Source organism: Parambassis ranga, chromosome 15 (assembly GCF_900634625.1).
Source record: "Parambassis ranga chromosome 15, fParRan2.1, whole genome shotgun sequence".
NCBI classification, from domain to species: domain Eukaryota; kingdom Metazoa; phylum Chordata; class Actinopteri; family Ambassidae; genus Parambassis; species Parambassis ranga.
Genome location: NC_041035.1, coordinates 16,027,521 through 16,054,942, shown reverse-complemented (window position 1 = coordinate 16,054,942; position 27,422 = coordinate 16,027,521). Strand labels below are relative to the sequence as shown.

General features: G+C 42.0%; 2 protein-coding genes across 2 annotated transcripts; one reads left to right on the top strand and one right to left on the bottom strand.

Moving 5' to 3' along the window:
* Nucleotides 1–356: 356 nt before the first annotated feature.
* Nucleotides 357–12,600, top strand: ston1 (stonin 1). Its single transcript, XM_028424330.1, has 11 exons — nucleotides 357–539; nucleotides 5,322–7,241; nucleotides 7,325–7,527; nucleotides 9,841–9,942; nucleotides 10,091–10,214; nucleotides 10,353–10,402; nucleotides 10,636–10,726; nucleotides 10,811–11,328; nucleotides 11,687–11,923; nucleotides 12,025–12,114; nucleotides 12,208–12,600. The coding sequence occupies exons 2-11, from the start codon at nucleotides 5,393–5,395 to the stop codon at nucleotides 12,313–12,315; spliced, it is 3,372 nt and encodes a 1,123-aa protein (XP_028280131.1). The 5' UTR covers nucleotides 357–539; nucleotides 5,322–5,392; the 3' UTR covers nucleotides 12,316–12,600.
* Nucleotides 12,601–14,134: 1,534 nt separating this feature from the next.
* On the bottom strand, nucleotides 14,135–24,059 carry LOC114447826 (lutropin-choriogonadotropic hormone receptor-like). The gene is made up of 11 exons (XM_028424316.1): nucleotides 23,887–24,059; nucleotides 23,627–23,698; nucleotides 20,970–21,044; nucleotides 20,624–20,698; nucleotides 18,449–18,523; nucleotides 18,094–18,171; nucleotides 17,901–17,969; nucleotides 17,453–17,527; nucleotides 15,653–15,841; nucleotides 15,446–15,493; nucleotides 14,135–15,284 (listed from the first exon to the last, which is right to left on the bottom strand). Exons 1-11 carry the CDS (start codon nucleotides 24,054–24,056, stop codon nucleotides 14,135–14,137), a joined length of 2,076 nt encoding a protein of 691 aa, XP_028280117.1. The 5' UTR covers nucleotides 24,057–24,059.
* Nucleotides 24,060–27,422: the final 3,363 nt, after the last annotated feature.

Genomic DNA, 27,422 nt, shown 5'->3' with positions numbered 1-27,422 from the left:
GGTGGCATATCTGTTCCTGGCCTTTCATAGGCTTTCATGGAAGAATAAACTACAGTAAAGGCAAATATAATGCTGATGTAGGATAGAAAGAAGTAGCTTAGAGCAGTGGCAAATGAAGTAGGCAGGCTGAAACATCTATATTATCCAAAAAAGATCAATAAAAACTATCAAATTAAAACTCATCATAATAATATCACCAATGTAACCAATAAACATATTAAAATAGTCATCCAGCTTTTATGTGTAAAACAGTTGTTGTGTATCTGCTTTTAACGTGTTGCGTTTGCGCACCCCTCGTACTGACGGCCATATTTCCCACAGCCGTGAACGCAGCGCGGCTCCGCTCAGTCGTGCGGTGTCCCGTTGGAGGGCAGTCTGTGAGCTCGGGAGGGGGAAGCGCCGCGCTGTTAAAACTCCCAGGATTTACACTCTGCCATTTTGAAGGGGTTAAAAAAAACGACCGACCGACATCGGAGTTCAGACGTGTCCATCAGCAGCGGGAGTCATGACCTGGAACAGCGCAGCGCTGCTGTGAATCTGTGAGTATTCCTTGTTTTTGTTTTGGAGAGAGAGCGGTGTTGTTAAGAAACTAGCCTAAATCTGTTTTGGTGCACAATTGTTGTGTTTTGCTCGTTGTTGTTGTTGTTATTGTTGTTGTTGTAAAGCAGTAGTACGATAGAAAAGTAACGCGGAGTAACTCTTCAAAACAATGGCGCAGAAGTGCTCCGGGAGTGGGCCTCTCTGTCCTGGCTCGGCTCTGTTGTGAATGACAGCATGCTGGTACTGTTTGCTTTCTCCTGTCGTCTTCGTTGCTATGGGTGAAAAAAAAGTTGTTTACCGGCAACTCGTGTTTGTCCCGCGGTAATTACAGACCCCACGCTGCGTGTAACAGCACTGAAATGTGAAATACTTAAAAAAAAAACAGCTGCACGAGTGGAGAAGTGGGTCAGTTGTGTCTTTTATTTGAGATATTTGTGGCTAACATGTAGCAGCCAAAAGCTAGCAGGCTAAAATAGGGCAGCTTATTGCTGAATTCTACTTTTATTTTTGTAAAAAATACTCTAATTAAATAAGTCATGCATGAGAAATGCTACTTTGAGTGTCTGCAGCAGAATTATGACGATGAGAATATATGTTTTTATTTTTATGTTTTATTAATAGTGAAGCAGCATGTTAGTGCTTAGTGGCACACACAACCAAATCTTTGGATTTTTCCCCACTAGTTTATCATTAAATATAAGAAATGAATCACTGAGTGCCACACACAGATGTTCCATTCATTCCTCTTTATTTTATTTCCACCCATGCTTGTCTGGACTGGAACACATCCTCATAATAAAAGCATAAAATCCATGGATTGACGTCTACAGTTGACCCGAACAAACCAAAGCTGCAGCAGCTTTGCTTTGTTTGATGGGAGGACGGACAGAGCTCTGCAGGTTTGCAGTTGTGTCCAGAAATGGGTCAGCTCTGCTGTCACTGTGGCCACAACACTCGAATTAAAATAAGTGTTTATTTATATGTTTTTCCAATGTAAGGGGGGGGGGGGTATCCAGAGGATCTAATAGGAACCTGCGTCATATGGTCAGGAAGCATGTGTGTGCCATGTCAAAGGAGAAAAAAGTTTTTTTTAGATACCGCAGTTTTATTCTTAAACCACAAAAGTTTCCACTCACTCATCATTTATCAGTAACTGTCCATAAATGGGTCCTGGTCCCTGTCAGATAGCCTTCATTGCTCTTCCTGTTTCTCTTCTCTCTCACGATACTCAGGATCCTTCCTCCACATGACTTGTCATAGTTCCCTCATGCGGCTTTGACTGCTCACAGATCAAACTGCTGAGCTGACACTTGGCAACATTTAATGACTCTGTTTCACCCAATAATTAAGGATTATGTGATCTCACAGGTTTTAAGTTGTCCTCCATGAGGTGTATGCATGTTTTTGCCTACTCAAGGGATAAGCAGGTATAGTAATGATAACCTGAAAGACTGCATGGGGCAGGTCTGCTGCAGGGCTGCAGGTTTTAATGCAAACAATCCTTCACAAAGACATTGAAATAGAAATATCGAGTACATAACTGTTGACATGAAGACAATTATTCAGTATGTTACAAGCTTCTGGAATTGTATGTTTATATTATGGATGTGTTTTAACAGTAAGATGAAACACTCCCCTCATTTTATAGTAGCTTTTCATCCATTAATTTTCCCACCAACTAGGCTTGTGCAAAATCGTATCGTGTGCAATTAATCATCAGAAAAACTTTCACCGATTAATATTTGCCACTTATCGATTACGGCGATTAGTCGCGTGTCGTCATGATGACGCATTTTTGTGTGAGATGTACTCTCACCATCACCCTCAAGCGCACACAATAACAATAATGGCAGAAGGCAGTGGTATTCAGTTAAATGATGCGGAGCAGCATGTTCCTAACAGATGTTCAATGTCTGTCACCATAAACCGGAGTACGAAGAAAGCCGGAGAAAGCGCGACGAGGCCACAACGCCGGCTACAGCTGTAGTGTATAGTGCCGTGCACGCATACGCGACATGCATTAGGTGTGAAGCGTGGAGCGTTGGTTGTTGCCATAGCAACTGGATGTTTGCTCGGATCAAAGGAATCAAAGTCTCAAAGTCTCCTTCAGCAGATATCAGAAAGAATTCCACTCAGCCGAGAATCCGCGATACGTTTAGCCATTGTGCTCCTTACGACCAAACTAAGCACTGGAAGAACGTAAGGCAGGTTGATTTGCACACACATACATTTAAAAGTGAAATTGTCCGGTTTGTTTGTAATGTTTTTTCTGCTGCTGCTCTACAGAGTGAAAACATGCACTAGTGTGGGACATATTCCAATCACAGGTACATTTGCACAGACAGATTTTTTTTAACTTTAATAATCACTGATGTGACTTTTCTGAACTTATTTGTCCTGTTTAATTTTAATGTTGATATGCACTGCTTTGTGACTTAAGATGAGAACATTTGAAGAACAAAGTTACTTTAAATGTTTGCTTCATTATTATTTTGAAACAGTTTGTGCATCTGTTATCAATACATATTTCAAACATGGCTGGTTTGTGCCTAATCACTACTTACCAGCTTAACCTGTTAGAATGAAGTAGTTAACTTGACTGATGATTTGTCAGCATCATTTTAGAACAATTTGGTGATTTAGAGTCAAAAACATGTAAGTGCAATTGTCATCAATTAATCGTCCAATCAGCTAAATGCCAAAATTAATCGTGATTAATTTTTTTGCCAATATCGCCCAACCCTACCACCAACACACTAACTAGTATGTGCCCACTTTGAAAGATCTGCAGCTGCTCGCTGTGTTTCCTCTGCAGCCATCCATTGATCTGATTACACTTTCAAAAGGTGACTTCCTGGGTGTTTCTGTGTAACAAACCATCATGTCTTAAAATAAACTGAGATGAGATATTGAGAGATATTATGTTAATTAATGTGCTTTCTTGCATATTATTTTCCAGTACCCTGTTGTTGCAAACTATCTGGTAGTGTCTCACTTCATGACGAAATACGGTTAAATTAAGTAAAAGGAAAATAAGTAAAAGGCTCATTATAGAGTTTGATAAAGTACCAAATTAGTGCAACAAGCCTATCTTAGTCTCTAGACCTATTTCCCTACAGAGTTAGTGTGACAGTGATAAATAACCAGACAGAGCAGAATTTATAACCATTAAAAATAGTGCATTTCTGAAGTGTGATAAAATGACATTAAGATAATATTTGTTGTCAGTTCACATGAATAGAGCAGGCTGGTATTTCCTGTGTGCAAAGCTGCTTGTCCCAGAGGAATGTGCGGAATGAATTCTTTTGTCCTCTGTAGATTTAGCCAGCGTCTCATTTCTCTACTGCCGACTACAGAGACTGGAAATGAGTCTGAGAGGCTGTCAGTTAACCCCCGTGGAGAACTCCGCTTTCCCTTTGAATCAAAGCTGATGGTTTCTATGAGTCGAAGACGACGGACAAACTTACAAACATGCTCTCATTAGAGAGATGTTCTCCAGTGTTTGACTGAGGAGTTGTCAATCCACAGAATTAGAGCCCCCACTTCCCTGTTTATTTATAGCTGGAGAAACTTTCCACTGGATGTCTCCTTCATGCAAGTTATGGTTGTGATCTTGAAGGAGGAAGAAGAGGAGGAGGAGGGAGTGAGGCTGTAATTGAGGCTTTCTGTCCCCTTTTTTATGGGGACATGAAGCTTTAGCATTTTGTAAGTAGATTCTTTGCGGCCTCTGAGCTGGGTGTCGCTGAGAACGGAGCTGCCAGCACATCAAAAGAAAATTGACTGTGAGATTGTATAAAGATTACAACATGTTTACTCTCAGAGCGCTGTCAACGTTAGCCTGGGTACCACTTGCTGTCTCGCAGTATTTCAGCGTTCATTTCCTGTTGAGAAAACATTCACATTCGTGCATTCAGTCGGCTGCTGTGCCACATCATACCTGGTTCTCACGGTTGAATGAGGCAGGATCTTTGCTACCATGGTTAAATTTCTCACCTGCGTTTTGGAACATGAAATATTACACTGCTAGACCTTTAAGCTTCCACAACCTCAAACTTTCATGTAAATTTGATTAAACAGTCTCTCACAGCGACTGACATTTGTTTTTTATAGTTTGAATAGAAGAACAGCTTTGCTGGTGTACATCCAATGACGAGACGAGTCACTGCGCTGTTTTATTAGCTCCATCCATGTTTATTTAAACCACATCTTTTTCCTGTTTGACTTTAAGAAAAGAGCTAAATAAAGACAAGGTTATACAAATCTCAGCTGGGGTTTTATTCATCTTTTTTTTACATGTGACAGACACATGCATAAAGCTGCACATTACAGTCAATGCAGCTCATCCTAAGACCAGAATTTGAATCATTTAAGCATTTCCTGGAGACTTCTGTAGCAACAGTATTTCTCATTTTTATAGGTACAAGGTAAAGGCTATTCATTCTACTCAGAGGGAGAGGCTTGAAAGATGTTTCAGTTATACAGATTATTAGTTATTATCTGTATGAAGACTAGAAATAATCTGCAGGGAGAGAAACTCTGCTGCTTCACTGACACTCGACTGCAGAATGCTGACTTCAGCTCAACTGAACCTCAGTTAATTGTAATGTTAACAGTAATGTTCAAGGTGAACCTGTCATTAAACTATAATAAGGTGCTCCAAGTAAAAAATGGTGTCATTTTATCCCATTGATAGCACACATAGGACTGTTGACTGTTTGTATCTTTAATAAATGAGTCAAAATATTTAACGTTGCTTTTTGTTTTTGTGTGTTTTCGTACAGAAGAGAAGGCCTTTGAATCGGGGTGGGGGGCCTGCAAAGAAGGAGCTGTTGTTTTGATCTGGCCATCAGCCATGTGTTCCACAAATCATTCAAACTGGGTCACATTTGAAGATGACAACACTCCGCTCTCATCACCTCAGAAGCCCGTACAGTCACCAGGGTTTATCAAAGCATCAGTACCGCGTCCCAATGGACTGAAATTAGTGCTTCCTCCAATCAAAGATACTTCCTGGAGCTTCAGTAGTTCCCTGGAATCCCCTCAAAGTCACTCGAGTCTTAGTGGAAGTTCCTGTGTACCATGTAGCACACCTTTCTGCACGCCTATGAGTGCGGCTTCTAGCAGTGCGTCCCCACTTCACTCGTGGGAAAAGAATGACCTCTTTCAGAGTCTCTCCAGCACACCGACCGCCTCTGTTCCCTCTCCTGCACCAGAGGCCTTTAATCAAACTGAATCAGATGGACCAAGCCCATTCCCTTCTTTCCAGGGAAACTCAGGACACTTTAACCCCTTCTGGGATGGATCTAGACACAGCGCAGATGTGGACAGCTCCTCCTCAGACTCAGAATGTGACAACAGCCTACCACGATTCTTTATTCGGACCAAAGATGGCAGCGAGCCTTCACGTGACCATCTCCAAAACTCCTTCTCCTATGTCTGCAACAAACTGGAGGGCCTTCGGACAGACAATGAAACACGAACAGAAAAAGATGGGGAGCGAAGGATGAGCTGCAAAAGTGAGGTGTTGAGCGAGAATTCATCTCAGTTTGTACCTCGGGGGCTTTTTCGTAGCCAGAAGAGAGACGGCTGGTTTGTCATGCTTAGGATCCCTGAAAAAAAGAACCGTATGTCATCTCGACAGTGGGGGCCAATTTATCTCCGCTTGTTACCCGGAGGTGTGCTGCAGATGTACTATGAGAAGGGGCTGGAGAAGCCATTCAAAGAGTTCCAGCTCCTCCCACAGTGTAGGCTCTCAGAACTTAAATTGGAAAGTTACGGCGAGCCTCGTAAAGTCCTCACAGTCAAAGTGGAACATTTCAACTACACAGAAAAGAAACGCTATCACCCAAAGCAGGAGGTCAGTCACGACGCAGAGGTGGAACAGCTGCTTAAGTTTGGTTCCACAGTGCATGATGAAATGGAGGATTTGGTCGTCTCTATGGAAGAGGAGATCTTCAGACTGTGTGTGCCCCACCAGCAGAGGCGGCACTACGAGGAGCAGGAGCTGTCGCTGCAAATCACCGATCACATCTGGATGCAACTGGATAAGTTTGGAGGAGTCATAGAGCGGACGGCATTCACCCAGATTCACTGCCTTGCTTTTCTGAATGGAGTGGGGGACTGTTTTCTCGCCCTTAATGACCTCGGCTTGCTGCATTTTGACTCCAGCTATGGCTCGGAAGAGGGCAATGATCTCTGGATGGAGATTGCTGACTGCCATTTTCACAGATGCGTGAATGAGACTGAGTTCCAGAGGTCTCGGCTAATAAAGTTCTCACCCCCTGATGCGTGCAGGGTGGAGCTGATGCGCTACAAAACAACAGCCTTGGGTTGCACAGACGTTCCCTTTTCCATCAGAGCTGTGGTCACAGTTCAAGGTGCCTACGTGGAGCTCCAAGCTTTTCTGAACATGTCAGCCACCTTCCTTTCCTCCATGATGACGCCTGACGCTCACTACCCTCTGTGTGAGAACATAGTGATCCGCGTGCCAGTGCCAGGTGACTGGGTTAAGGTGACGCAGACCGTGGCCTTACTGCGGCAGAGGTCACTGAAGGCCCGGATGAACAGGAATGCCTGCCTGGGTGCCGTCACTGCTACAGATTCGCAGCCAGTCATGCAGGTGTCCATTGGCACAGTCAAATATGAGAATGTATACTCAGCCGTCGTGTGGAGAATTGACAGGCTGCCCGCAAAGAATACAGGTAACACTCAGGACTACAGCTCACTGCAGCAGTTCTCATGTTTTCCACTCTGACTACAAGTGGCCTTTGTTTTCTCCTTGCAGCGGTGGATCATCCCCATTCATTTTCCTGCAAACTGGAGCTGGGATCCGATCAGGAGATCCCAAATGACTGGTACCCCTTTGTCACGATGGAATGTGAAATTATGGGCGCAGTTGTGTCACAGACCAGGGTCAGGTCGCTGGGCACTGTGAACGACATCCAGCCGCAGAAACATGTGACGAGCTGGACACGGTACCATTGTCAGGTGAGATGTTTCCTCAGTGAGGTCATATCTTTGTCAATGATGAAAAAAAAAACTTTTTTATATTTGGACGTTAACCTGTGTTTGTACATTTCAGGTGGAAGTGGAGAAGAAGTGGATTGAAACGGAGTCACAGAGGCAGTCTGGCTGTATGACACAGTGACAAATAAAGAAGCTATGAAGCGGATGTTATCCTGTTTGTCCAAGCTATTTCCTGTAAGGAGAAAAGGATGACCCAAAAAAAACGACAACAAAAACAAGGTTGATGAGGGACTTTCTGCTTATAACCGGCGTCAAATTCATCTAACTACACATAACCTGGTAGTATTCCACACGGAGGTTAAAGTGATTTTATAACCTTTAACTCAGACTGAATTTATAGTTCTAATAAACAGTTAAATATTACAGATGTACATGCCTAGCACTTTACATTTAATAGATTTATTATTGTAAGACTACAGTTTATACAAGTATTGTATATAAGCTTGCATTTGCGCTGTCTGCACTCCCCTCCAGAACGACCTGCAGCCTTAATAAATGCACACCAAATGGAAGGTGTAAGATAAACAACATAAGTGACGAGCTACGGTATATTTATTTGGTTTGAGATGAGCTTATTGTGAGCCTATGTTTAGGATCAGGGCCAGCAGTGTCTAAACTTAACTCCAATTCCCGATACCATTTTTTAAATTATGTTCCAGGAGATTTCCCTATTGTTCATTTGTGTTTAACTTACTGACATCTACATAAATCCTTTTAATTTTCTGCGCAGAGTTGGGTGCTGACGTCATATAAAGTGAGATTACTTTTGTTGCTTATCTTGGACTGACCTTTGACTTCAGACCGAGGCTGCCTTTTGGAGGACTGTAACTTTATTTAAGCAAATCAAATCTTTATTATGTGATCTTTCTGCCTCTGGGTGTTGTGAATACGGTGAATGGAATTTGAAAAAAAAAAAATGGTGGCGGTCTTCAGTGATAACTTTTATGTATGAGGTACCTGGCTTAAGCTGGATATTATGTACATCAAGAGTAAAAAAAAATGGAATTAAACCAAAGTGACTCATGGTAATCCTTCACAAAGGACAGAAGCTTTTTCATTGTTGAACCAAAATGACTGTTTTGATTGTGTAGCACAGTTATTAAAAATGATGCTTAAACCCTACCAGACTGACAGAAAACCTGTGAAATGAACAGCAACACACATCGTCCCTACAAATGGTAAGTGTGAAGGGAATGCTTACTGTAGGAATTCTGCCCTGATCGCTCTTCTTCTAAATCTGGATAATTTAAACACAAAATAAGAACATTTTAGTGTGTGGTCTACTGGTTCATCACCATAGGGGGCAGTGTTTGTCACAGTAAACCCACCCTTGCCTAATCAAAATTCCAATAATGAATAAAACAGTCTATTTTATTCAGTAATTGGAATTTGGATTTATATGGCAGCTAAATGCCTGCTTAGTTTCAGCAGTGAGGTCTCTTGTGTTGCTGCAGGGCCCTCTTCTTCATCAGGGGATTCAACCTACAGTGCGCAGAGAGCACCAGCAGCACCCGAACAGACACTCGGAGGAAGCAGGGGTCACGACGCCTGCTGCTGCTGCCGTCACTGCAGCTCTCAGTCTATTGACACCAAGTTCAAAATGAAGTGTTATGTAAAGAGTGAAATTTTTCTGGCACTCGTGGGATCAGAAAAAAAAAGCACAGAGTGGTTCCTAGAAATTAGCCAAATGTGCAACAGTAACTGAAAGTAAACTAACTAGACTGCATTTAAATATTAGAATGTTTATATCTACTACAAGAGTCTTCATCAATTTATTCTTCAGCCTCTGCTGCTTCCACACCTGTTTGCAGCTTGATGATGATGACTGTCACCTGGGTGTTTACTCTCGGTAAAAACACTGACTTTACTTCACTCTTGGAGGTGATGAAGGATTATTATTGTTGAACAGACTCATGTTTGCATTGAAAGATGCTGACCAACACAGGACCAGTGGTAAGTAAAGCACCACACTTTGTCTGGTTAGTTTATTTTGTGATACGTTGGTCTTTGTCAAGATGTTTTTAGTGAGGCTGTTGTCGAAGCTTAGGCCTTTTGTCAGCACGGATTAAAGCTGTCGAGGCAAAAAATATTAAAAACTAACATGAAAACAGCAGCTGCTGGTGCATTCTGAAGATCCAAGGAAAGTTTGGAAAACTGACCTGCAGAACATGTACAGATATCCAGCAGTCAATAACATAAAAAAGAATTTGGTGTGGAGCTTGTAAGTCTCAACCAGCACTTCGGCAACTTCTCACTTGAAGTTTCTGCAAACAGGGTAAACTCTACTTGTCCATAATTGATGATGTGATTGACAGTATGAGGGAGCTCTTCTTGGATGAAGGGCTTGAAGACCGCGTCCTGGATGAGTTAAAACATGTGAGTTGTATTTTACATAATCCTGCTGATTTATCTCTTTTTAAACTAAACATAAATCACATTTTGACTGAAGATGTCAGAGAAAAGTTAGATCCTCCAGTGAGGAAGTTGTTCAGTAAGACATGCTGCTATGTCTTCTGCTGTGCAGCTTTGGGAGTCAAAAATGATGCAGTCAAAAGCAATGGAAGACTTCAGGAAAAACAACATCAACTCATCCAACTTTGTGCTTCAGCTTCCTGCCAGCTACAGTCGGACTGATCAGGAACTCGCAGGTAACACTGGTGTGTGTAATGTGTGACTGTAACAAAACGTATTCAATCCGGAAAATAAAAAAATAAGTAATATTTTAATTTGGATGTTTAAAAGTGTGTTTGTTTGTATTACCTGCTTGTTTCTGATTCTCCTCTCAGCCTCGGTTGCTCTTCCTGCAAGTCAGAATCTCCACAGTTTCCCAGTCAAGGCAAGTGTTGGCAACACTTACATCACATCTCTTCCTTATTAAAGCTATAATAACTTTCATCATATCTGGTCCACTCTTTACGTACAAATCTGCATAAATAAATGGCGCTCTGTTGGGTGTTTAGTGGGAACATTACAGCAGCGTCTGGGGCAGGCCTGTGGATCACACTGTCCAGATTTTGTGAAATATCACTGTACATAATTGACGAGCTGTATTTTTTTTTGTCGTCACAGAACACAGAGACACTTGCTACTTTTTCCCTCCCTGCTGGGTTAGCCTACCCTGTGCAGATACCAGCAGGAGTCACCCTACAAACAGCCTCTGGTACAGTCTGACTCTTAACTTTTGACTTCCGGCTGGACTAGGTGCTGGAAATAACATTTTTGCTTCTGTTTCTGCTCACTGAAGGTCAACTTTACAAGGTCAACGTTCCTGTTGTGGTTACTCAAGCCCCAGTGGGTCAACAGCCTGTATCTCAGCCCACCCAGAAAGTCACTGAATGGAAGGAAGCCCCACAGCCAGCTGCTGCCCCCCCGAGTCCCATTAGTCCACAGAGTACACAAGTGCAGCCGTCCGCTGTTCCAGCCGCCGCTGTCACAGCCGCAGCTGTTCCAGCTGCCGCCGCTGTCACACAGCCACAAACCAGTGTACCCCCCAGTCTGGGCAGCAGCCCTCCCCAGCCGGTTCCAGAGGTCACACTGGGAGAAAATCAGCCACAGCCTGAGCCTGTGAACCTCAGCATGAACGCCTCAACCGGCCCCGAGCTGTTAGACCTTCAGCTCAGCACAGAGGAGCCTCTGACGGCACAGGACAGAGACGTCGACGACATCCTGAAAGCTGTGATCGAGGAGGAGAGGGAGAAGGCAGAGAGGGCGAGGAGACTAGCACCTATGAAGACGGATAACCAGGCCGAGGCTGTGCTGGGGGTAATACCAGAGACACTGGAAAATGACATATTTATTATTACTCGGCATTTTTATTACAATATTGACTATAAAAAAAGAATAGACCTGCAGAAAGCTGATCTCAGTAAAGCATCCTATTTTTCTCTTACCTCAGTTTAAAGGTTGTTGAAACAAGGAAACTCTTTGCTGCATCAGTATTGGCCGGATTGTGTGTCTTAAGATTGTGGCAGCATCTAATTAAAGCCTTTAAGTCCACACATGAATTATATTAAAACGCCTTAGCGCTGCTCCTCTGCCGTGGAAACATCAATAGTGATTTTTATCGCAGCAATTAATCACACAGCAATTCCAACTTATCCCTGTGTTACTGTCTCCACAGCTGGACCTGGACTACAACTACAACGCACTGTCAGACATCATTCAGCTGGACGGTCCTGCAGACAACTCTGACCTGGAGGAGGAAGAGGGGGGTCGTCTGGAGGAAAACGACTTCCTGGGTATAATCAATGCCGAGGCCATAAAGGCCCTGCAGGAGGAAAATGGAAGCAGTGACAGCGGCACCTCCTCCAGCAGCGACGATGAAGGAGCAGATGAACTGGCACATGTGGAGGAAGAGGTGAGTCGGATCATCTCATAGATGCATCTAGGAAATGATAATGAGGATCTTCCAGTTAATTCTGCAGGCAGACCCCTATAACTTCACTCTCTGTTGATTAGGACCCTCTGAATTCAGGTGATGATGTGACTGAGCAGGACATCCCGGATCTTTTTGACACTGACAATGTCATTGTGTGTCAGTATGACAAAGTAAGAACAGTTTGTTTCTCTACTATCTGTTATTTCACAGCCCGGTGCTGAATGTTACCTGTCAGGGCTGTAAATGTTTTCTCTGTGTGGCAGATTCACCGCAGCAAGAACCGCTGGAAGTTTCATCTGAAGGATGGAGTGATGTGTTACGGAGGCCGGGACTACGTGTTCTCTAAAGCCGTCGGGGAAGCTGAGTGGTAATGAGCGGCAGTCTTCACCGAGGCCTCGCAGTAAACAGAGACCTCTCGGTGGATTCTGTAAAGTCAGTTATGACATCACAGCCAATTACCCACACACAGTGTGAAACAAGCAGCATGTATTGATGTTTATTAGAAAGCAGAACCTTATTTGACCTTTTGAATATGTTTTCTTTTCCTGAACATGATTCTTTGAAGACAAAAATGAACAAATGAGCACTTTGATTTTCAGACATTGTAATGTCTTTTCATTTAGTTGGTCCCTAAATACACTGTTGTGCTGCATTAATGAGCCGCTTCTTTGCTGTGCATACACAGATAAAAGCTGCTTATAGCTTCTTATTATAAGGTTTATGACCACACCATTCCCTTTCCTCTGGAAAATGAAATCGTTTTTGAAACGACAAAATACAAATATTTCTAAAAAGATTTATAATTTATTTAAACACAGGAAGAAAACTCTCATTTGGGGAACAAGCAGCTAAAACCAATATTTGTTTTTTAAGGAAATATGATTTGATAAAATATATCACTGCAGCCCCACAGTCATTGTTTGTCATAGAAAAAGAAATGAAAGTTTGCCCTCAGTAGACAGGGAGCCTCCACCTCAGACTGCTAGACTAGAAAATAGATTTTTCAAATGCACAAATTTAATATGGAAAGTGGTGGTAAAAGAAGGCTTTAAAGTAACAGACATGTAGGGGCAATGCTTATCTTTAATATTTAATCAGAAACCTGCTGATCATTGAGCTGATTACACTTGAGAGTAGCATGTGTGCGCTGTATTATCAGTTAAAGTTTATTTTCACATTGCATCATAGTTTACAAAATATTCTTTTAAATTCAACTTGTTACTACATACTTATATACTTTGAATAACCTCACGTGTACCTTTTATATAATGCTTTAATCTAGCCCAGTGTGTGATGTAACACACACACATAATACACTCTAACAAGTTTGGTGTCCACTGCTTTACAGGACTAATAAAACAGTGTGAGACCGACTCTGTAACTATGAGTCACAGAGGAGGAGTTTGTGCCTCCTCTCCTCTGTTATCTCCTGCTGACCAAGTTATGTAAATCTGATGACATTTTATATTCTTGTGCGTCGAACACGGTCGCACACTGATCCATGTGTGGACAGAAATGATGAAGTCTCTGTCATATTCATTGGTTTAATCTCTCTGATTGAGTACAGAGGACATATACAAACTAAATTGGCCAGACAAGTCAGCAGAGATGATGGAGAGGACAAATGAAAACATTGGGTGGTTTCACTCATTACGTCCTAGACAGCCCGATGAGACATAGATACAGACATGTGATTAAGATGGCCACACTTTTATTTTGTTAATTAAATGTCTTATTGTGTAAATCCAGGAACTTTTGATCAACAGTGCTGTTTATTTGACGAAGAAGAAGAAGAAGCTCCAGGTTGAAGTAAAGTGTTGTGTGCAACCAACCAAAAGGTGGCAGTAAAATTCATTCTTGAAGCTGATGAGCTTCAGTTTAATTTTATACAAACATATATGACAAATGTTTTTAAAGAACTGAACATCTGTTGAGTTAGTATTTGTTGTTATTTGTTCCCTGTTGTTGCTCCATCCATCTTTGAATCACAGTACCCGTGCAGAAATGGAGGCTGTTTCGCCTGTTCTCTTCAGTTTGAGGTCTTTTGGTCCTGATTGATGAAATTCTCAGTAAACTAGATCAAATCAGATCTGGTACCTGCAATGCAAGACTGACGATCTCTTAACCCTGACTGATAACTTTAAGAAATGCTACATTTTTTTTAGCAGGACAGCACCTTCATTCTCAGAGTCATGTGGCTCCTTTATTTAGAAAGCAACCCTTCATCTTAATGTGGAATCTGTAAATGCTGAGTGAATGAGGTTTTCTGTTGGGTGTTTTTTGAGTACAGGTGAGGTGTGACGCCAGAGTCTGTGATCGATAGAAGTCTGTGCTGGCAGGGCAGCAGCCGCAGCGGCTCAGCATCAGCCACATGTCCTTCCTGAAAGCCCGTGTAAAGATGGTGTAGAGGAAAGGGTTGCAGAGGGAGTTGATGGGATAAAAAAGGATGAGCAGGATCTTGGAGTGAGACACTGTTATGAGTGGCATACGCAGGGCTGCGGAGATGGCGAAAAAGGAGATGGGTGCCATGCACAAAAAGTCTGTGAAAATGAGCACAGCCATGCGTTTGGCAATCTTGGTGTCTCCGTGGCGGGTGGAGTGCTCTGGGTTGTGAACGCTGATATATATGCATATGTAACAGTAACAGACGACCAGGAAAGCAACTACGTTAAGGATGAGCACGGTCACCACGTAGACCTGAGACCCCAGGGTGTCGATGTCCATAGGCAGGCAGATGCTTACTTTGCTGTAGCTGCTGACCCCCACAAGAGGGAGCAGGGCAACCAGCAGAGAGAAGCCCCAGCCTGCCCCCATCATGGCTGTCACATGGTGTAGCCGCAGCCTCTTGTTGACATGCATGGCATTAGTGATGGTGTGCCAGCGTTCAAGACTAATCACAGTCAGTGTGTACACTGATAGCTCACTGGCAAACACGGTCAAAAAGCCTGCTATGCCACATCCGGGTCCGGTCTGCCAGTCTGTGGCGTGGTTGTAGTATTCGTGCCGGGAGTGGAAGTCCATGTAGGCAATTAGCATCAGGTAGACCCCCATGCACAGGTCAGCAAAGGCCAGATTACACATGAGGAATCTGGAGCTGGTTAGCTTCCGGTGGCTAATGAGTAGAATGAGCAGAACAGCCAGGTTACCAGCAACAGCAAAGACCGTAATGATCCAAGTGAGACAGCGCAGGAAGGAGAAGCCCAGCAGGTCCTCACAGGGGTTAAACGCATCTGGCTTTGGCGTGCATTTGACGAAGGGGTTGTTAAGACAATCAAATTCCAGGTCTGGATACTGAAATTTGATGTCATTAAAAAGGTTCGGGCCATCTGCCGTGGGCTCTCTGAAGGATACACAGATGTTAAGATTGCCGTGAAAAATCATGAAAATGAATAAAGGAAAATGATCTGTGTAAAAATCAGACAGATTATGTCTCAGAAAAATTACATTTATAGGCAGGCCAGACATCATTAAATGTTAAATGGCAGCTGTGAAGAAACTTACACTTCGTTGTAGTCACAAAACTTTGGGAAGTTCTTTAAGGCATTTTCCCTTTCAAAAAAGAAAAAAAGGTAAAGGTTAGACCACAAGAAAGTCAATAAAGCCAGCTGCTAATTGCTAACTTATGGATGATCTGTATTCATGGGACGGAGCTCTGCTTGTTTATGCAGATGTGAATGGATTTGTTACATGTCTGGGAGGGGCTGTTACCTTTGTTTCCTCCGCCATGTGTGGAAGGCACAGCAGTGGCTGGGGTACGTGAGCTCAGCCGTCAGCAGCTCAGCCAGGCTTTCCAGCGGGGGGAGGCTCTTTAGAGCAAAGGCGGAACTGGCTGTCAAATACCTCACCTGCCTCAGTCCTTTAGGGGGGAGGGAACTGAGAGCTGTGGAGGAGACATCCCTGAATCACAGAGGACACAGACATACAGACATTTGAAGATTAGGAAATCACCTCAGATGCAGTGTTTTAATAAAGGAGCTGGTCTACGGTAAGCCAGCAGTAAAAAAAAAAAAAAAAAAAAACAGCTTGGTACTGTCTTTTATGTGTCATTTAAACTCTGCTGGAGGGTTACACACACACAGTTTATCCAATGAGAAAAGCCATTTGGTGTTTTTTTGTTGCTGTTTCTGGCAAATTTGATGAATCTCCCACAGGTGCTCATTCACTTCCAGTGACTGTGGCAGCAAAGCCCTGATTTGCATTGTTTTCATATTCATCAAGCCAATGAGTAAATCATGCTGTCTTTCTAAAGAGACATTCTTCCACTACCAAAACGCTTTATGATAGAATAGAGGTCATAATTACTGAGTACTGAGTGCTTTGTTCATTCATTTGATGCCTTTATTTGTCACCTGACCCCACAAACATACCCAGAAGTACCACAGTCTTACCTGCTCCTGTGTGTCAGTGTGTGCCTTTAAATATTAATTTATAAGCAATATATATATATAGATTTATAAAGACTACACAGTGTGTAGTCGGAGAGACCCTGTGAGCTGTGTGAGCAGCAGATTTAACTATTTGCTCAGTAATCAGTATTCAGCAGCCCTGCTTGCCTTGTTGGTTGTTTACACAGACAGGCTGTCACCACCCTAATGTTTATACAATAAAATAATAAACATTGTTATGAATATTAATCTAGCTACATGACCCAGTTGAAAAATAATCAGGTTAATGCTGTTGATTGAGCAGATTAAAAGTTTACTTTTTATGTTGCAGATGCAGTACAAAAATGACATGTTTTGTAACTATCTCTGAGCTAAAACACAGTTTAAATTAAAATATGCTAAACGTTTGACGTACTGAAGCAGTCCGCTGGTTAAAACAAGACTGTCACCATAGCAATGAGCTGAAAAAGCTTTTAAAGACTCTACGCTTGGGTGAACATCAATCAACCTGGCCAATCAAATTCATATTGTATGACTAAATCCTACTAAATCTGTATTAATGCCATACTGTATATACCAGAGTTTGAAATCTGGTGGCACTGGCACTGCATGCAACCATAGCCAGAGAAGTGGAGTAATAGACTAGAGTAGGAGTCTCTAGTGTGTGTTTAAAGTGTCCAGTGTCTCTATAAGACATGGAGGACAAACATGGTGCAATAATCTGTAACTAGTGTCACTGCCACAAGGGGGCGACAAAGGTTCCACACTGTAAAAATGTAGGTTGTGTAAGGTCACTGTCACTGTCACCATTTTTTTTACACACAATACACCACTATTATTATTATTATTATTATTAATACTTGATACATTAGCATGCATTGAATCTAGTAGCTGAGGTAAAGTTTTTTTTTTTTTCTCATTTTATATCCTCTCAGGCGGATTAATTTATTGCATGGGGGGTCAAGAAGTAAAGTATGTCCCTACAGTGGAGTCTCATAGTGGAGTATCATAGAATTGTAGACTTGAGTAGATGCACTGAAAATTATTTCACATTATCACAAAAAATGAACCTTTTTTAAGTACTTAAGTACTGACTGTAGGAATATTCACTTAAAATACTTACAGAGAATTCGGACCTGTGGCTCCTTCAAAAGCATCGTCTTCAATGTGACTGAGGTACCTGTTGTCACGCAAAACTCTACAAAAGACATCAGAAGAACAACTCTGACCTTCCATTGCACACTGTAAGATTTTTTTCTACTTATCATGGCAGCATGAAAGAAAAGTGAAGATGACACATCAATGGCCAAACAATGCCCCCAAACTATTTTGCATCTACGTTTTCTTTCCTCAGCCTGACACTCGACACGATGAGTGTTATTTTAAGACTGCAGGGTGTCTGCACATATCTTATCCTCATCGACAGTCGCTGTTACAGGGCAAAGCAGGAAAACAAAGGGGCATCCAATCTTTGTTTAGTCTTACATAATGTCTGTTTACTGGTACACTTGGTTTTCTATGATTATCAGAAGACACGCTTTCGCCTTTGCGTGTTGTGTTAAAGCACTTACAGTGAGTTAAGCTTGGTTCCATTGAATGCATGAGACTTTATTTCCTTGAAGCCGTTTCTGACCAGTTTCCTGTCAAGGACACAATGTTATAAATTTTAGCTTGCCGTCACAGACGTCCATTGCCAAGGTCAGGGAACTGAACATTCAATTACATAAGCAGTAAAGATACATTCCGACAAAGAGTTCAGCTCACATTTCAACATATCCTTCTGCGATGCCCTGGAAGGAATTGGCTGGAATGAAGTTGATCCTCATGTTGTCTGCCATTTCCCTGCACCCACAGGAGATAACGTGAACTCTCAGTCAGAAAAAATTATGTACATTCATGTAGAAAACAAAGAAAAGAAGCAGATAGATGAACTGTGACACAGAGGGTGTTATGGCAGGATTTGTGGCGTGACATTGATAAAATAAAAATGAGCCTTAGAATAAACAAGTTGGCCTCCGCTTAACACTTCTGACATGAAGAAGATGCAGTTTCCAAACATGCAGAAAGACACTAATCCAGCTTTAGAAAAACACACTATTTTTAAAATGGGATTACTTACAGGATAATAGATGGCGTCAGGGAGGAGATAGTCGTGAAGTCTGGGAACTGTATCAGGCCTGTGTTGGAGATGCTCCTGTGGAGACGGACAAGCAAGAGCAGATAAGGACAAATCTTCAAAGTGTTCACAAAACGTCAGCGATGGCGGAGAAGTTTTCAGAAGTCAGTTCTACAAAAGCAGTAAATCCCTCTCTGCTCATGACCTCTGGCGTGGTTCTTCACTCAGCTGCGACTGCTCAATAAAAACGCAGATTTTGTGCACAGAACAAGCACAGTGGAGGTTATCACCTTAGTGGCTTTAAGTTTTCACTATTTGATGGAGCTACTAAGAACTCACAGACACATGAAGCATGCCGAGCTGTGAGACACAGCTGATGTGATCTTTGTCGGTGTGCTGTATTTTTAAAAGGTTAAAATTCTGCTTGTTGGATCTAATCTGGAATCTTGGTGGATTACAAGATATTTCCGTTTTCTGGTGTCTGTTTTACTTTGTTGTGCGTTCAGGTGCAGATTTGCTTCTCCTGTGACCCTGTAGGAGTGAGTTTGCTTCTGCAGGTGTATCCAGCAGGCCTTTTTGTACCCTGTTATTTGTCTGTTAGGGTTAACTGTTGATGCTGATGCTGTGGTCGTGTCTGCTGCCTGTGTGTCATTTTGCACCTGTTCAGTGTTGCTGGAATGAAACCTATCATCTGCATGCTGACATTGCTTACATGCTGGTGTTCACCATTATTGATGGCATGCTAATCAGGATCTAATACAAGGTGCAGCTGAAGCTGATGGAACATTAATCAGTATATCGCATTTAATGGTAATCTGTTGAGCAGTTGGTGAGACACTTAGCAATGATTTTAATCAATTTAACAGCGTGCGTTGGGGGTGAAACTTTGGGAAGAGATGCTTAAACAATTTCTGATGCTAATAGATTATGTCTCATGACCCTCTAATCTTTTTGGTTGCTAACCCTCCTCAATAAAGACCTGAACAAGTTCTAAAGAGGCCACTTGGATGTCTTCAAAAAGTGCAAACAAGTGCATTTTTGTGAGATAACCGTAGAGAAAATGTCGTTATGGGTCATATCTGGCAGACAGGGCCGGCCCAAGGCATATGCGAAATATGCAGTCGCTTAGGGCCCCCAAGAGCACCAAAATTCCATGATAAAATATATATATTGTATTTTAAAAAATAACATTGATTAATACAAAAGAGATGATATTACACATTCAGTAGCATGTATTGCACACAGTGCAGCCTATAGGATGATGAAGCATCTGATGCTTCATCATCCTATAGGTGCTGGTGGTATGAAATTTTGCTTAGGGCCCCATAAAGGCTTGGGCCGACCCTGCTGGCAGATGGCGATATCACATCCTCAAAATATGATTGTAATGTATGTATTTTGCTATCTGAATTTGACCGTATTGGCCAATGTCATCAGATGGGACTGATGTAGTCACAAAAGTCTGAGTAAGGAGGTAGATTTGGGATGACTACATGCAACATGGCAGACTTACACTCAGGAGCCTGAGGTTGAAGTCCCCCTCACACCATGAGCTGTTTTGGTTTTACTTGCAGTTAAGTTTTGTTTTAAATTGCAGTTGGATTTGGCCTGAAAATGTCTGGTTAGGCATTAAAAACAGTGTAAGAGGTTAGGTAAAAAGATCACATGAAATCATAATACTAGGCACGTTTTTCAAGAAGACTGTTGACCATTTTCAGCCCACCCCCATGAACACATAGAAATGTGGCTGGAGAATTGCACATGTTCCATTTTCAAGGCCTGAAATATCATGTTACTTTTTTTTCTGGTGAGGATGAGCTAAAATATCAGGACTACCGAAGATCCTGACAGTAGTGGTTCAGTGTTTTAGGTACTTTAAATGGTGATTTAAGTGGCAACTCCCCAGCTGTGTCCCCTTTAAAGGTCGTCTGAATAAGTGTGTGTAAATATGTAAATATTTGATCAAGGTCTAGAGTGTTTAATCCATACCTGGATCATCTCCTGACTTATAAACTGTGGATAACAGTGAAAAAGTAAGGTTGCAGAGGTCATGGTTCATCCTCCAGGGACAATAAATGTTTTATTAGCCTCACTCCTGTAGCCTTGTTGGAAACTGTAACAAACTTTAGGATTAAGTTAAATAGAGGTGGAATACACTTGTAAAACAAAGTGACTTACAAATATTCGAGCTTGGGCAGGTCAGTGAAGGCACCTTTTTCAACCACCTTTAGAGTTTTGATATTCTGCACCAAACTGCGGAAATAAAAAGAAGGAAACATATAAATAGTAATTACACAACATCGTCGCCGGTCGCTGACAACAAACAAACAAGAGGAAGAAAAAAAATCTATTCACACACGTCAGGCGCTTTGAAAGTCGGGGATTAAACGGACTGCTTTGTAATTGACAGACTAATCCTGTGAAACTTAAATGAAACGCTGAACACATAGCAGCTGTTCAAATGAATAATTGCTTTCATCATGTTTTGGATGTGACATGTGGTGGAAGGTAAAGTGTCACTTACATTTGCTCCAGGCTGTGAATGGAGAGGAAGGCATGTCTCCGAATGTGTGTGATGCGGTCGCTCTGGGAGATCTCACTGCAGCACAAAGAAAGAAAGAAACGGCTCCACGTCAGTCAACAGATTAACAAAAGATGTAAACAAATTAATTTTGAAGTGTCACGAATCCAACCAGTAAATATCTAATTTTGGTGAAGCACATTAAGGCACGAGCTTGTTATGGATTGCTTATATTTTTTAATGTTTTTCTTTTAGAAATAGGACAGAGATGATGGATACAGGGAGGGGGAAATATTAAAATACCACCATCACTTCACACTTCTAGGACACACATGTTTTGGAAAAGCTCCAAACATACATCATGGATGCATCTAGGCCAAGATGAGTGAAGATGGAGGACTAAACAAAGATGGCGAGAGACAAACAAAAGTCAACAAGGCATCTTGATTCGTCCTTGAACACTTTGTTTTCTGATGGCCTTTCTTCAGTCATGGCACTCCACTGTAATCAGCCAACACTGTTCTTTGTATAAAGACGCTCCTGCTCCATTTAAACCAAAAAACAATTGAAGGACTTCATCCTCCCTGTGTGCTTTGATGCCCTCTCCTGATTGTGTTATGTATGGTGCTATAACTACTGCCTACAATGCATTAAAAGCCGTTTTTTCACATGGCCATCTGAATGAAGTGGAGCTGTAGCTATAGCTGCTATCTGGACACACATCATGTGTTTTTCTACCTTGACACCAAAAACCTTTATTTCAGCTGGAATGTGTTCAGTTGTGTCACTACAAGCATTTTGTGACATACATAATTTACCCATAATTAACCTATCACATACAGTATACTGTCAGTACTCTGAGTATCTGTCACTGATAAGGTTTGTCCCTGAGGAGCGGAGCAAAGTCAAACAGCTCAGTTTGCTTTTTCTTTGCAAGTGTCTACACAAGGTGTCGAAAAAAAGTGTCTTTTCAAAGCGTCACCAGTGCAGCTCGGAAATAATTGTACATGTGGGACTCCACTGGCAGGATAAATAATATGATGTTCTCTCATTTTGTGCTTCAGTGATGGGTTTTGTTTAGTTTTTGATGTATGTATTCTACATAATTTTATTCAATTCTATCGTCTACGCTGCTGTTTTGTTGCTTTTCATGGGATCAATAGATGCAACTAAGACTGCAAAAGCCATTCAGTGACCCCTGCTTATTATAAACAGGGGCACTGTCGTCCTGAAGAGACAGCTTTCTTCAGAACATATATGTTTCAATATGAGATAAAGGTGATCATTAGGAATGTATTTGTATTGATTAGCAGTGACCCTTCAGTCAGACCTAAATCAAACCACATGTTGCCCATAAAGCCCCAGATCTGCTCACACTAAGGGGTCAAGCAGCATGCAGGCCAGAATGTAACACGTCCTAAGAAAACATTGATTCAGTTACACCTTGGTCGGGTTCAGGCATTAAAGCTACATAGTTAGGGCTGACAGGTTTTGTAGGGTCCATACTCTTTGTGCAATTGTCATTGGACAGTTTAGTGTTAACTGAGGTTGAGTTTGTTCTTCTGTCATCAAACATGCCCTGCTGCCATGATATCTCTTCATATCTACCCTTCATAGATCTATATGCACTAGACAGGTGAGCAGTTTGTCTGACGAAGGCTTCTGTGATGAATTAAGTCTCTTGTAAATTCACATATATCGTCCCATTTCAAGAAGCATTTCCAGGTTTGAACAGAATATGGCTACTTAACAATTGATTATTTTGTGTATTTATACTATGTTGCGTTAATTATCTAATAATAATAATAATAATAATACATCGAACTTATATAGCGCTTTTCTAGGACACTCAACAACGCTTTACAGATGCATTATTCATTCACACCACATTCACACAGAGTGGCAGTGGTAAACTACAGGTGTAGCCATAGCTCCCCAGGGGGAGACGTGGCTGGAAAGGTGCGCCTACGGCCTTTCCGACCACCGCCGAGTCATTCATACACATTCATACACCAGTGAGTGCACTGGGGGCACTGTGGATGTGTGTGGGTAAAGTGCCTTGCCCAAGGACACACAACAATGTCTAGGGCAGAGCTGTGATTGAACTGCCAACCTTCCGATTATTGGACAACACTGCTCTACCACTGAGCCACTGCTGCTCAGTTTTTGATACTTGTAGTTGATCAGAATCAATGTGACGTTTTGTGCTTAATTCTGAACCAGTCCTGCTTGAAACCTGATGGCCTGAGCACGTGGAGCAGGCTGGCCTGTTCCCTCACTGTGTAACATGAACTAAACTCTGCACACGGTGACTAGTCACACACAGATGTTCACTTATTGACCTGCTGCTACTGCTGCTCTTACCCTGGTTGTGAGTAAATTTTGTATGATAAAAAACAACAATATTTTACTGTAGTATCAGTGTTTCTTACCTCATAGACTGTTCTTATGTTCTCATGAATGCCATCTAAACCAGCAGGGGCCAGCTCTGTCCCTGTAGCTGCTATTTAACTGTATTTTAATGTTTTTTGATTGGTTTTGCTTTATTGATCTCCCTCTATCATGTGCACATGTTATATGTTCACTTGAAGCAGGTGTTTACTCAGGATATTGACTGATAAATAAATAAACTAGTAAACAATAAACAAACAAACACTTACATTATTGTAACGTTGGCCAGCTCCTTGAATGAATGAGTAGGGATTTCTTTAAAGGTCAGATGTGTGAGCCATCTGTAAGATTATGAAAACAAAAGTCTATGAAACATTACAGAAGATTTTAGAAGATGTAATTAGTGTAGAGAAAGTTTCTGCTACAGAGACTCTGATGGCTGCAGCGTGAAATCCCTCAGACCTTCTACAGGAGGATCACAGTGATTTTAGACTACTGAGAGAGAGGAGAATAAAGTCGGGTAACTTACAGTCGGTGCACGGGTCGTGCTCCTGTCCGGGAGACCAGCTGAGTGTCTCTGCTGCACTGAAACGTGCCGGTGGTGCAGCGGCAGATGGCCGGACAGGTAAAAGCCCAGCAGGAGCGCACGCTCAGGACACCGGACAGCGCGACCAGGAGCCAGACCGCCCGGGGAGCCATGTGTGACACCATGTCACCCACTAAACGCGATTAAAGATATTAAAAAAAGGCACAAGTTGAGGATGAACACCACTGAGCAAATAATCTGGATTAATCATGCCAGACTGAAAAAGTTTCAGGATCTGCTGCTGCCTTCACGTGTTGTCATAATTATGGGGCCGCTCTCCGACTGAAAGAGCCAACAAAGTAAAAACACAGTCAGGCGGAATTTTCTTTGACTGATGAGCAGCAGAGATGTGACGTGTGGTGGGAGGGGATCATGAAAGCTCCGTGCTGGTGTGGGCAGGTCGCGCAGTCATTCGTGTCTAATGAGCCCGTTTTCAGAGAAGGAGGAAAGTAACTCTTTACATTTACACTGGTGAACTCATGATGCCAGTTTTTAAATTGTAGAGCATGATAATCTAATTTAATGATACAATTAAACATAAATATGACCTGATATACCCTGTAATATTGTCAAAAGAATAAGCTACATCATAAAATTACAGGTCATTAATTAGGCTTTTCATTAAAAAAGCATTTATTCTGTAAACCAGACAATACCGTAATATATCAAAAACTCAAAATGAATGGAAACCAATGGATGTGTAAAACATTAAATGCACAAATTCAGTGACACGGAGCAGACTGGTCGGTGCATTGATCAGCTGCTAAAAACTATAAACCTGTGGTGTTTTAAAACTACAGTACAGTTTCTGGCAGTGAGAGAAAATCCATAAACTCTGTTAAGCCATAGACTGAATATAAATATGGAGGATGGCCAAAACATCTGGACTGCCCCTGGTGGCTGGCTGCAGTAAACCCACCTGCTCCATATTTAAAAAGTAAACCTCAAATAAAGTTTTCCCAGAGAGACTTTATGACTTGTGAGCTGGTTTCAATGATGTTAATCTGTGTTCAAATGATGGTCCTTAATGAGCTTTTATGAGGAAGTAACATCAATGCAGCAGCCAAGCTGTATAAAATGCGGGGAAAGGGAAAGTTGTGCTTAGTTTTTATATACAATGGGCAGAGAGAGTCACCCACCTGTATGTACAGTCTATGTGCTGAACTGGCACATATGACGGAGCAGTGCTCTTTAACCCTGCTTGTACCTCAGATAGCAACACAGAGACACATCCTGCCGGTCCATTGTGATCCAGGCTTTGCACTTTACGTTTCCTTTAGTTATAAACGGACCTTTGTGGGCTTCAGACTTTTGTTTCTCTGTGCTGCAGTATTTGCCGTTTCTGTCAGTTGTTTTCTTCCTGAGTTTGTTTTCTATCTGAAGCGTCACAAACTTTTTCTTGGAGGTTTTCCACCAGAAACTCCAGCTTATTACTGTTGCTGTGGCCTCATCCATCTTGCTCCCTCTTTTCAGCACTGCAACTGAAGCAGACACCAGGTTTACAATGTATATAAACCATACTGGAAATCTGGAGCTTATATAGGCTTAATAGGCACTGTGTGAACGCAAATGATTATTTAGTTACTGTAACAAATATGAACATTGCTTTTCTTAACAGTAAATCTACATAACTGGGACTCTAAAATGTGCGTACTGTAATTTACATGAAAATATTCAAATGTAAATCAGAGGTTGTACTCAGTCGCTTCTGTTTTCCTCTATGGACGAAGCTCGGGCAGGATGCCCTCCTTTATTGTTCCCTTGGTAAACCCTTTTTTTTGCAGGGTGGCTTGTTAACCTTCAAAGAGTTGAATACAAAACGCAGCAACAATATGATTTTAACAAAGCCTCGTTGCTGCACACACGCTCTTTTCCAACACCTTACATCACAAGAGACAACAGCTAAAGTCCCACTTACGCTTCTGTGTCAAACGAAAAGCTTTGTGTCACCAGCATCCTTAGCTGAATCTCTGCTGCTGTCAGTGACCCTGACCCCATTTACAACTTTCTTATCCTGCTCCTCCACCATGCCACTGTGACCCATGTCAACAGAGCAGCAACACCTTTTCACTGCCACACACAGACACGCTGTTCCCAAGGGAGGTTGCTGCCCGGGATCAAGACTCCTGCATTCCCTGCAGGCGTCTCAGCTCAACAGTGTCAGGCTCCACTGCGTTTAACTCAGCGGAAGAAGAAGGAGGAGGAGGAGGGGGGGAAAAACAACACACTGACGGGAAGGAAGGGAAACTAATTTATGCAAGTGGACTTGAATCTGCCCACGTCTTCATGCTAACTACCACGCTGTGCATCACTTCACACAGAGAAGGTCACGCACAGCAGGGAGAGACGTTCAAGAAACAGCATACAGACGTAATTTAGAAATTAGAGCTACATCACATTAAAATGTCATGATTGCTGGCAGAATGTGGCAAATAAGCAGTTACACCTATTCTAATAGCTGCACTGAGTCAATTGTTAGAGTAATGCTGCTTTTCAAGCATTAGCTGTGCTTTGGTAGCCAGCCCTCTGCTGCCTTTATTGGATTTATCAGCATGGCTGGAACAGCTAACGCTGAAACTGTTCTTCTTTGGATAATATACCGTTAAATTGCAATTCACGTAGTTAATGTGGCTAATAATGTGGCGAAGGCAATCAATGGTACAATTACTCAAGAACTGTCCTCACTGAATACCTTTATGTTTAATGTTTTATCTATGACTTATGTAATAGAGTTGCAGGACCTGCATGTTTTTTGTTATTTTCTTAGTTGTTCACTTCTTTGTAGTGTCTTCATGTCTTTGGAGTCCTTTGTTGTAGCACTTTCTGGTCATCTTGTAGCTGTGGGATTGTTCATTTTATCTTTGCTGTTGTTTTATGGGTCTTTACAATGTGTTACATCCTGTATCCCTTTTCTTGTGTCTCTTTTTTTGTCCCCTTGTGGACATACTGTCTCTGTTCTACCCGCACAGTTTGTGTGAGGTTGTTTTTTGTCTGTTCATTTTTTATTTTTTATGTTATGTTTTTGTGGCTGTTTTGACGTTTTTTTGTGTCGTTTTTTTTTTGCATTTGGGCATTTTGTATCTCTTTATGCTCAGTGTCCATCCTTGTTACAGTCATGTTGTATTCTCCCATACAGTATGTGCACAATTTGCACTGCTTCGTATTGGAGCAATGACTTCGATCAGATTTTGTTACCTCCATGGTTCACTTGTAGAACATGGATGAGAATCAGATAAACTGGGAAACACACTCTGTTCTCAGTTTTGACCTTTATGCTGTTCTTATGGGAACATAATTCAGAGTAAACACATGAAGATGTGGGCGTGGAGATAAAACTCTGACATCAATAACTGTGTTAAGTGTGAGATTCACTAATTCAGACATATGGATGCAGGATAACAGACAGTAGGTGTGATTGCACACACGCTGTTCCCTTCACCTGCTCTGTTAGGGTTCTTTTTTTTAAGGGACTCTTATCT